We start from the raw sequence: 12,152 nt of genomic DNA, 5'->3' as shown, positions 1-12,152 counted from the left end.
CATTAGGTTTACCAAAATGCTTTCTTCTAAAGTTACTCTGATATCTGTTGTTGGAGCCATAATTTGTGCAATCTAAAACTAAGAGACGGGTTGTGGAAGGACCTTCCTTGATTATCTCCATTGTTGACCTACATTCCTTGATCAACGCCATTGAAGACTCAATGAACTAGCGTCAACCCGCTCTGATACCAATTGAAAAACAGAGTGAGATGATCAAATAAACCTCTAGTTAATTCTAAAATAATTAACAGTTCTAATAGCTAAAGAGACAGCATAAGAAAATAACACAAGAAACTTTGGTAACCCAATTCGACCAATGTTGCCTACATCTAGGGAGTTGCACACAACTCTATTGAGTAATATTATTATGATTCACTCTTAGTCAATATACATCGATACAGCATATGATCTCTATTCAACGATATGACTATTATAGCATGCTTGTTAGCTTTAGACTCCAAGCTCCCTCTGAATGTGTGAGTGAATCTACTTGACGATGTCTTCATACTCCCCCTGAGTTTAAGGTGACTCTTTGATCATGGCTTCGTCTTTCACATTACTCATCATTAAATCATCACTGATCAACACGTTGAGACCATAGATAGATAATCGCACTACCTTCTTCCGCTTATAGTTACTGCAATACATATTCGATTAACAGCTCCAAAAGCTTTATTCGTTCGTCAGTCGTACCATTTTCTCAAGGATAATCTCAAAAAGATAATAATATAAGATTCCTAAAATAAAGGAGGATCTTTTATTTTTTTGGAATTAAATAACTCATTAATAAAAGATAATGTCATAAAATCTTTTTGACAAAATCCCAACAAATATGTTTCATAATTATTCTTGTTCTCGTTTCTTGAAAAAAAAATAGAAACAAAACTTTGTTCGATAATTATTCCTTTACTTAAATGGCATACATTAAACATAAAAGAATAAATGATAAAAAATTTATATCCAATAATATAAAAAAGTCAATGCACAACTAGATATAAAAACAAAGTTGCATCAATCTTCCCAAATTTTGTCCACCGACAAAGTCCTCTCTCACTATTGTCCTAAAAGGTTTTCATAGGATTTGAAAACATGACTGTAGAGTTAACATCATGATAACACAGAGCAAAGTAGGAAGTTCGTATTTTGAATGGAACGCAAATTATAAATAGAAACAAGATTAGGAGAAACCATTTTTTATTGTTCCTTAAATTTGACTCTCTTTTTAAAACGTTTCTCATATTTTAGAAATAAGAAACATGACCATTTATCAAACAAGTTCCTTTCTTGAAAAATGAGAAATAAAAATAAAAAACAAGAAACATAAACGTTATCAAACGAGCCCTTAATTTGCATTCAAAAATCCATCATCGACGCAGAACCAAGATTTTTGTGCAATGCATAAAACCTTTAAGCTAAATGGCCTACAAGAGTATCGTAAATCAAAGAAAAAACTTAATTAGGCACATTCCATCTTTATACATTCAACCAAATTGTTTGATCAGAACTTGTAGTGTGACAGATTTTGTTTTTTTAGATACTTTAATATTTTTTAATATACATGGTGAGAAAAAATTGCACAAAAACAGATGATATCCAAAATATACCTAAGCATCACCTGTAATTTAAATTCAAACACATCCACCTACCATGTGACATAATATTCTCCAAATATATATATATATATATATATATATATATATATATATATATATATATATATATAACATTTTGAACCAAACACTATAAATGATGAATAACTCCCTTCTTAGTGCAAAAATGGAATGAAAGTACATAAACTTGTTTGTTGCAATTTGTTGTTTGTTCAAATTTGATAGAAATCTTTGTTGTAAGATTCTCGACTTCAAGATCTCCTGAAATAACCCATCGACTCCACAATCTATTTTAATTTCCTTATCTTTGACACCTAAAAATCAGACTTTGGCAGTGCAACTCTTTTACCATATCATTCTCATTCTTATTTAATTACTTCATATAAATACTCTCATTACAATTTTAATTCCTATCTGTTTATTTTGATTTTTCTATATCATTCTATAAAATTATTATAAACTTTTTAATTTATATGTGTAAATTATGAGATCTATATATAATATTATTTCTTTAATTTTATCATGTGAGTTATGTCTAAATTTTGATTGATTTTTATTTTTGGAATGTGTATTGGTATTGTATGATTTGTAAAGGTTTTTTTTCTTTTTTTTTAAAGAAAAGGAATCCAACTTTAAAAACCCAATTGAAATTTTTTATTATTATTATTTTTGAACACTTGAAAAAATTAGAAATGAATCTTGAGTTTTTCATTATAAGATTTCACATTATCCTAATTTATTTTTTTCCTTTAATAGATATCTACTTTAAAATGTTTTATGAAACTATGATCTTGGTCATGCATTATTTTAAGATTGTACCAAATTCTTTTCCAAAATTTGAAAGGTATTTCAATGCATTCAAAAACTTTTAACATCACCTTTTTCTTCATAATACTTTTCAAATTATGTCCACTACATTTCTAAGGCCTATTTAACAATAATTAATTTGATTCTAATTCTTCTTCTATTTAAAATTACAGCTCATAACATTACATTCTATTACTCACATTTTATTTGTTTAAAAACCTATGTTAAGTTTTAATTTTTACCCTTTTTTTTAATAATTTAAGAATAGATATGTTTAAATATAGTAAAATAAAAAATAAAAATTTTGAATTCTATAAATGATAAACACTAATAAACTTTTATTATTAATACTATCTACCAATAACACTAATAGAAACACATACATCAATGTTTATCAATGTCTATCTTTTATAAAATTTGAAATTTACTATATTATGTCAAATTTGTCATATTAATTTTGACTATTCTCCTTGAAAAATTTTGTATACACTCCTAATTAGAAATTCAATTATCTCAAAATAATGATTGAAAGAAAAAAGAAGGTAATTTTAAGTGTTTTATGAACAAAAATGTTTGTAGGTAGAGGTCTAAACATTCAATTATATGTATATGATGATCAAATATGGAAGTAATGGATGATTAGATTGTGAGATGAAACCAAAATGATTGGAATTATATTCATTGAACAAATATAAAAATAAACACAAGAAAATGATGCAACTTCCCCTAACCCTTCCACAAAACTTGCATATATATATATAACACCCTCAACCTCATCATCATCATCATATACCAAATACGATTTAGAGATTATATATTGTGTAGTTGTGTTGTCAGTTCATGAAATGGCATTTGAGCTTCACAACATCAGATTGTTTCAAAGGTTTCAGCATAAACATCTCTGCCCCTTCCTCTAGACACCTGAAAATATTTATAACAAACAACGCCACCATGTATAAGAAATGCTTTTACATTAATAAACACATGGGAAAGAAGAAGAAATTTTGGTTTGATTTTTAAGATGTGAAATTTTTAAATGGTGTTTAAAAAATTTATTTAGCTTATAAATTTAAAATCAGTGGATAATACGTACAAATTTGAATGGTTGAGAATCACTTAAAAAAAGTAGTTTTAAACACATTTTAAAAAATCTTTATAAAAATAATTTAAATAAAAGGAGTTCATTCTTTGGACCCTAAAAGTGATTCTTTTCTTTTGGCAAAATGCATCATATTTTTCTACAGAGTTAGACAAACTTTTAACTATGTAATTTGCAATATATGTTTTTGGTAACATACGACTCTCTCTACACTCAGAAATGTGTTTGTGCTTAAAGAAAAGAAAAGAAAAAAGAATAGTCATAAATTTGTTATCTTAAAAATACTGTTTTATTTGTGAAATGAAATAAGAGACAGATAAATGGTACAAATGGAAATAGTGAATGAAAAAGAAAAGACAAACTTGTTGATGCGAGTGGGCACGTTTTCCGATGAGACAACCACCACAGGAACTTCCTTCATCATCGAAGATCTCTGCATTCAATATATTATTAAAACAAAACAAAATAATACAAATTTTTTTATCTTACATATATATATATATATATATATATCTGGGCCTTCCATTTATGAGTGGTACCAATTTTAGTTTTTGAATATTTGGAAAAGAAATGGAAACAAGCAAGAATGGATCAAAATGAATCTTATGTTTTTATTTAATTTGATTATTTTGGGAAATTGAAAAAAAAAAAAAGAAAAGGAAGAAGAAGAAGAGGACCTTGATTTTCTTGAGAAGTTCATATCCGGACATTCCTGGCATGCAATAATCAGTGATGATCATATTCACCTTTGACCTCTGCTGTCACTCCCAATAATTATTAATTAATTAATAATTTTTTTCAATTTAATATATTATTTTCTCTTTCTTTTTTAATTTAACAAATAATTAATTAAATTAACTACTTAAATATTACATTGGAGCATTCTTCAAAGTTGGTGTGTTGATTATGTTCATCCAACAAACCTAAGAACTCCAAAGCACTCGCACCATTTTCTGCCGTCGTTACTGCATATTTGATATAATATAATCATTACCAATATTAAATCAAAATATAGAAAATAATAAGTAGTACGAATCAAGTAGTATTACCTTTACAAGAGGAGTTTTTGAGCAATTTCTCAACAAGTTTACGATCAACAAGATTATCATCAACAGCAAGAACATGAGGTTGATACCCATTTTCACAGCTCCATTTCATACATGAAGAAGAAGAAGAAGAAGATGAAGAAGAAGATGAAGTCTCCATTGATATATATTTATATATATGAAAACCTTTAATTTCTGTGGAAATAAAAATTAGATGAGCAGTAGTAAACCAAAGAAGTGGATCAGAAAGGATATTAAATTTAGGATAGAAATTTGAAGAGAGAGAGAGAGAGAGGTAAAGGAGACGTTGTGAGAACCCAGATGGAAGAAGAAACAGGAAGTCGCAACAAAGAATGTAACAATGAATAGAAATTATGGGTAAAAGTTGTTGGTTATTTATAAACTTTTTCTAAGGGTGGACTCTTATTTACCAAATACAAACACTTCACATGAGACAAAGAAGAAATCTATTTGACACATATTGTATCTATTTTTATTTCAACATTTTTTTATTTTTTTTTTGTAAGTAACTTATTATTTTCTCAATTCAGAACTACAAGGAAAAACAAAATTATAAAACAAAATTTAGTTTATTGCCATACTTCTCCATCTAATTAATTTGGATCCATTTTGAATTGCATTCCATTTGGATCCATTTTGTTATATATATATATATATATATATATATATATATATATATATATTGTAAATAACTTGTGATTCAAAATTCTGACTACTAATTAAACAGTAAAAGCATGTAAAAATAGATGTAGATTGAAAGAGAAGGAGAGAGAGAGAGAGAGAGAGAGAGAGAGAGAGAGAGAGAGAGAGGAAGAGAGTATGATTGTGAGAATCTTGAGAGATCCTTAGTGAGTTAAGGTGGAGATTTGATGCGGTCTACGTCAGTGTATGAATCAATATATATATATATATATATATATATCATAATTTCTCTTCCATCTCCCCTTCAATTTATCTCTCCATCCGTACACACTCTTTTTCAAATCTTTTTATCTTTCATTTTTATTTCTTTTGCACAACAAACACCAAATCACCATTACAAAAATACAATGTCACTAATATACATATATATTAATGATTTGGCAGAGGAAATTAAACACACTACTTCATATCATTATTAATTTCATTATCTTTCTTCTTCAATTCCAACTTGGAACCTTAAAATTTTCCCTCCTTTTTTCCTTCTCCGTTTTTAGTTCCATTCAGTTTGTAAGAATGTATCCATATGGTTACCAAAGTCTTCTTCAATAAATGTACCTTTTTCACTCTTAATTAAGAGTAATTTAAAAACATTTTGGAAATGTTCTTTAATTTAAAAAAAAAAAATTAGTTTTTTTATAAAAGAAATTACCTCTTCGCTTTAAAACTAATTTTCTAACTTAAAAGATCAGTTTATTATCTTAAAAATTTGAAGACAAAAGAAAATGTATAAGATAGCTAGGTTTGAAATTTGGATGTAAATTAAGTTTGTATAAAATGAAATGATGATGAAGATTGAGTTTCATGAAATTAGATATTAATTATTTAAGTGTTAGTGTTAGCATACCTTGGGGTAATTCTTGTTGATTAATTAAGTGGGTAAGAATAATAGTGGAATTAAAGAAAAAAGTTAAGTAATAATTAAAGCCGAAATTAGACATGGAATAATTAGAATATGAGACATATATTTAATTAACAATTAGTTTGAAAGAAAGAGAGTATTTCTAATTGATTATATATATATATATATATATATATATATATATATATATAGGAAGAGAAGGAATAATGAATAATAAATAATGAATAATGAATAATGGAGAAGGGTAATTAATTAATTAAATACAAAGAGCTACCCGGAAGGAGTGTACTGTGAAAACAGAATAGAATAGAATAGAATGAAGAAAACGTGAGTTAACCAATAACCATATAAACACAAAAATAAATAACCTTCCAAACAATTTAATTAACAAACTAATGAAAACACTCTTTAATATCATCTCTTCAATATCAATACAACTTTACTTCTTCATTTTTAACCCCAAACTTTTACCCTTTCATCTAATTTTATTTTCTCTCTTTCAACTTTTACTTTTATGATTAATATATCCCAACATTTATTTTACATATTCATAACAACTTTTAAATCACAAAGCTCAATTCACAATTAATTGATTAAGTATTCAAATTGAAGAATTAATTTTTTTTCTCTCAAATACAAACTTTCAAAAAAATTCAACTATATCAATTAAATACAATAATTGTTATCTCAGTTAAAAGAAGGGAACTTATATAAATGGAACAAAACACTTGATATTTACGATCCGTATAACAAAATTCATCAAGTTAGCCATTTTTTAAATGTTCCATGTTTGTCCTTTCACCTTACTTTTGCCATTTGTCTCCCTCCTATTATTTCTTCCTACCATTTCGTCTTTCTTCTTTCCTATTTTTTTTCTCCAATTTCTTTTATCATCTTTCTTATTTTCAATTCTTTATTTACATCGTTTAATCCATCATCTTTCTACTTTTCCTCTTTTTTTTTCGCTTCGATTTCTTTCCATCGTATTTCTTCTTTTTTTTTTTTTACGTCGTGTACAAAAAATAGCAAAATCTAAGAGATCGTGTATAAAGAATCTTTAAAAAAAAAATCATTTAGATTGGAGTAGCCAAATGTAAACAATCGTGTAAAAAAATAAAAGATTGTGTATAAAGAATTTTGAAAAAGCATCATTTAGATTGGAGTAGCCTAATGTAAACAATCATAAATATATTAAGCGTCATTATTGACGACATGGTTGATAGGGTATTTTTAATATTTTACATGATGGATCTCTGGGCTTTTTCCGTTTTTAAAATTGTTGTGTAAATATTTTACCGCTTTTTTATGTCTTTGAAAAGACCCTTTGAAAGAAACCAAAATTGTATTTACTTTTTGTTAAGGTTAAATTACAAGTCGGAGTTAAAAAAAAATTAAGTTGTGTTTAACAAATGTCTTAAACTTTCACCTCATTAAATGATATTATTTTGGGTTTTTTTTAAAATATGTAATAAATCTTTAAACTTTTGATTATATACAAAATAGTCGCAAATGTAATTTTACCTTCTTTTTTTTTTTTTTTTCCTTTTTCGTTCATAGTGAGGATGGACACAAGTAAATTGGAAATTCAATGATTTTAATTTGGTAATGAATCCAAAAAGATTTTGGGAAGAGATTGACTATGATCAAATATATATATATATGTTCTCTTTTTTTTTTTTTTTTTTTGGATGTATAATGAATATATGATTTCATTTTGTTTGATAGTATAATAAACAAGAATCTTTCCATTTTCTCTATAATATACCTTTTTTTCAACAAAAGATATGCAATTCATATAAATGAAGGATCGATCTTTCATGTTTTTAGCAAAATCTGATATCCCAATATCTCTTTGTAATCCCACCAATATTTCTTTAATACTTTGGTAATTTCTTCTTTTATGAGATTATATTGTTTGTTTCAAAATAGATTGTTTCCCCTAAAATATTATATTTAGGCAATTTAAACCTATACAATCCATGAGAATAAATAATGATAGTTTCTGATTAGGTTGGGTAGCTTTTGTTTCTTTTTTTGTTACATATAATATATCTTGTAGTTAAATATCTTTTTTCTAAATTTTATCATGAATCCATTTGAAAACCCAACACTTGAATTATACTAATTAAAATATATGAATAGTTCATGCTTATGTCAACTTAATTCTTCTATCAAACAATATTTTTAATTGGTTCTTATACTTTTAACTTTGGTTCATTTTGGTCACTTACTTTACGTTTATTTTTGTCACTTTTTGAAAATTCAAGAACCAACCTGATCCAAAGTTAAAGCATAAGAACCAAATGAATATTTCAAAAGTAAATGTTGAAATGAATCAAAATTAAATTAAAAGAACGTATATAGATGAAAATATTATTTAAACTAATAGAAAGTATATAAAAATTTAGAGACGAAAAGTGATGTGGTGGGTAACACTGTAATAACATGTTGATATTGTTTTGAAAAAAATATAAGATGCTCATAGAGAATGGAATTTGAATTTCATATGCTACACCATTCATTTGATAGGAATATCACATGGCTAATAAAGTAAAAAAATGTGTTCAAAATAAAAAGAAGATTTCAAACCCATGTGATAAATTGGCTTTTCTAAGATGCCCATGGCATTTGAATATATGTGGCCTTTTCTCTTCATTTTACAAATTTAATCTTCAACAATAAAGATGAACTTTTTACCCCCTAAATAAATGGTGGGATCGGATTATATTGCTGTATGGGCCATGCAAATATTTTATTGTAGAAGAGGGAAGTTAGATCTCATATCTTCACGATTATTGTACTAAAAAAATTGCACAGAAAATTAGTAAATTTTAATAGAGATTTATCAAAAGATTTTTTCATGGAATTACAAATTCAAGAAAAAACTATAAAAATCTTTAAATTTTTTTATGCTCTATTTTGAATATTACTAAACTAACTAAGAGATCATAGGTATAGATATAGTATCTCTTCTTTTTTTTTTTTTTTTTTTACTTTATGGACGCTCAAGTATAAGTCTAACTATTTTAAAGATTTTATTTGTCAAAGTATGTGAATATTTAGTAGGAAAAAATGAAAAGATAAAATGGATAGTTTTATTTAAGATTATGATTAAGATTTAGGGAAGATAATGAATTGATATGAAGAAGAGATTGGTGGGAAGGTATAGAATGTAAAGAAAGAGAGAGTGTATGGGGGTTTTATTGGATAGAAAGATATGGAATATGATTTTTGGCAGTGGGCTATCTGTGTGTAAGAGTTTCTAAAAAGTCAAACAGGTAAAGAGAATCTAAGACATACCCTACCCTTTTCCCACTTACCCAAACAAATCTTTTCATTTCCACTCTAACTATATTCAACTCCTACCCTCTCATTTTTATTATCATACCCATACCTCTCTTTTTTTTTTTTTTAAATACTTTCATTTTTAGTCCATTTTTAAAAACAAACAAATAAGTTATTAAGAACATTGGTATCAACAAATAGTAGCTTCAACAAAATATACTTTCTATATACGTGTGATTTGCAAATTTTCATGGATTCTTTATTCTTTTGCAAATATTATTTATTCTTTCCAAAAATATATTTTCATAGTGTTCTCGTTCATTTTTAAGGTTATCGCTTTCATTTTGAAAAGTTTGTACATTGAACATTTTGAGCTTAGGGTTTGTCTAAATCTCAACCTTTATGTGTTGATATTGAAAGTACTTGTACTTGTGGTTCAGACTTTTAGTTCGTCAGCCACTGTAAAACTCGGGAGGTCGAAGTTCGATATTAATATTTTATTGGTGAATGTGAGGGGATCTCACTCTTAGAGGAAGCCTAAGCATATTATATTGAGTGGATCTTCTATAAAGCTTGAAGAAACATTTTTGTGTGGAAGTGAGATGAGCTCAAACTTAGGAGAATCTAAGTTGAAACATTGAAGAGCAAGCTATTCGAGAGTCACTAAAAAGAGAGTTTGTCAGATAAGGGTTTTCATTGTAATTGTTAAATTCTTTATATTGTGAAGTTTTGTTCCACTGAGAACACTGCTCCCATATGTAGGTGATTTGCAATGAAATGGGTTATCAATCTTTTTGTCATTATTTTTATTGTTTGCTTCTATGACAAACCCTCTTGTCATACATATTGTCTATGATATCGTGTTTGATATTGTGTCCTTATCAAATCCACCTGTTTTTTTCAAAAGTCAACATAGAATTAACATTTAAACAAAACATGATTAACAAGGGACGAGTTATCCAAACAAGAATAGTAAAGTAATAAACTATTAAAAAATATCAATTTATGTCCTTGAACTTTGTTTTTATCGATTCACATATTTCTGAATTTTGAAGTTTGTATCAATTTAAACTTTAAACTAATAATTGTATTAACCTATATAAGTTTGGAGTTTGTAACAATTTAAACCTTAAATTAATAATTGTATCAATTTATGTCCCTAAACTTTAGAGTTTTTATCAATTTAAACCCTAAACTAATAATTATTGTATCAATGTAAACCCTAATTTTTAGGGTTTTATTAGCTAACAATTGTATCAATGATCCTACGACATTTACTACTAGAAAAATGGACTCTCTTGACATTTGTCATTTTAAATATTTGACATTTTTTGAAAAAAACAAAAATGGAGAAATGTCCGATGATTTCCAAGATAAAACATCAAAGAATTTTTATGAAAAGGCATAGGTAGGCCAATTTTTAGTTTTTTTGACATTTTTAAACGTCAAGTGATGTACTTTTTCTTGACGTTTTAAAAACGTTAAGTGATATACTTTTCCTTGATGTTTTAAAAATGCCAAGTAATATCTATTAAATTCTTGACGTTTGTAAACGATCATTTTTTGGTTACTTCCATTTATTTTTTCGTTTTCTAATTATTTTAGAGTGAATTTATATATTTATCATGTTGGTAGTGTGTTCCTTTTATTGTCATATTTTCCAAATATGTGTGACATATGAATGAATAGAAAATCTATGATGAGTTAATAAACTACTCATGCAGTATAGTGTATGAACTTCTAAGAGAAAGAAAGGTTTGAAAACTATTTTCTCTCGACCTTATATGGTAAATGTATTGTAAGATGTGACTTGTGACGTACGTTATTGATGAGGTTAGTATTATTCGAAAAAATGAAAATACTTGTGAGATCTTAAACAAATAATAAGAATATCTTCATATCCTATGCAATATAATGTCTTATCCACGTTGTGTGACCTAGGATAAGATGTTCTATTCTTGTTGTGTGATCTGGAATAAAATGCTATATTTTTGTTGTGTGATCTGGAATAGAATGTCCTATTTATGTTGTGTATACTTGTTGTGTGATTTGGTATGGGATGCCCTTTGCTTACTGTGTGATCTGACATTGGAAGACACTTTATGTGTGAGAGAATTGATGATATTTGTCAAATGCGTTGAGATTTCTCCACTTGACTATAACTTGACAAGAGCAGTAAACGCTTAAGCCAAGGAGAGGGTACAACGACGTAACTGAATATCCAGAATAAATTTGCGAGAGAAATGTTTAGTATGCAAGAGGCATACGAGTGATAAACATTGTGAAAATTGATTACTATAACGCCTGATTTGGAAACAGATTATGTTAAGAAAAAAAAACTTGATTGTGTTTAAGTTGTTTGATAAAAGATCTCACTCACTAGGCGTTTTCGTCTAACCTTTCAAATGTTTTTTATCTTCCCCCCCCCCCCCCCCCTCCCCCCTTCCGCCTCCCCAGGTAACGAAGGACACCCGACGTTGAACTTGCAGTCTTAATCGCTTACCGTGTCTCCTCAATCGCATTATTTTGGTAGTGGTCACTGTCTACTCGCATAGCATATAGTAGCTAGGCGAGGAAAGTCCAAGTCTCGTTGCGTCTTGTTTATTAGTTTTGTGACAGATGTTGCAAAAGTACTAGATGTGCCTATATTTGAATTATCAAAGAAATTCACGTTCATCAAGTCTATATTCCGCGTTAAGCTTCTTGCGATTGTCTTTTAATTC

The 12,152-nt window shown here is 27.5% G+C and overlaps 1 protein-coding gene across 1 annotated transcript; it reads right to left on the bottom strand.

The window, feature by feature from the left end:
* Positions 1 to 3,047: 3,047 nt before the first annotated feature.
* On the bottom strand, positions 3,048 to 4,915 carry LOC103504401 (two-component response regulator ARR17). The gene is made up of 5 exons (XM_051090731.1): positions 4,566 to 4,915; positions 4,390 to 4,481; positions 4,194 to 4,271; positions 3,879 to 3,949; positions 3,048 to 3,338 (listed from the first exon to the last, which is right to left on the bottom strand). Exons 1-5 carry the CDS (start codon positions 4,720 to 4,722, stop codon positions 3,251 to 3,253), a joined length of 486 nt encoding a protein of 161 aa, XP_050946688.1. The 5' UTR covers positions 4,723 to 4,915; the 3' UTR covers positions 3,048 to 3,250.
* Positions 4,916 to 12,152: the final 7,237 nt, after the last annotated feature.

This window comes from Cucumis melo, chromosome 10, assembly GCF_025177605.1.
Source record: "Cucumis melo cultivar AY chromosome 10, USDA_Cmelo_AY_1.0, whole genome shotgun sequence".
Classification (NCBI taxonomy): domain Eukaryota; kingdom Viridiplantae; phylum Streptophyta; class Magnoliopsida; order Cucurbitales; family Cucurbitaceae; genus Cucumis; species Cucumis melo.
This window is presented reverse-complemented; position numbering and strand designations above follow the sequence as displayed.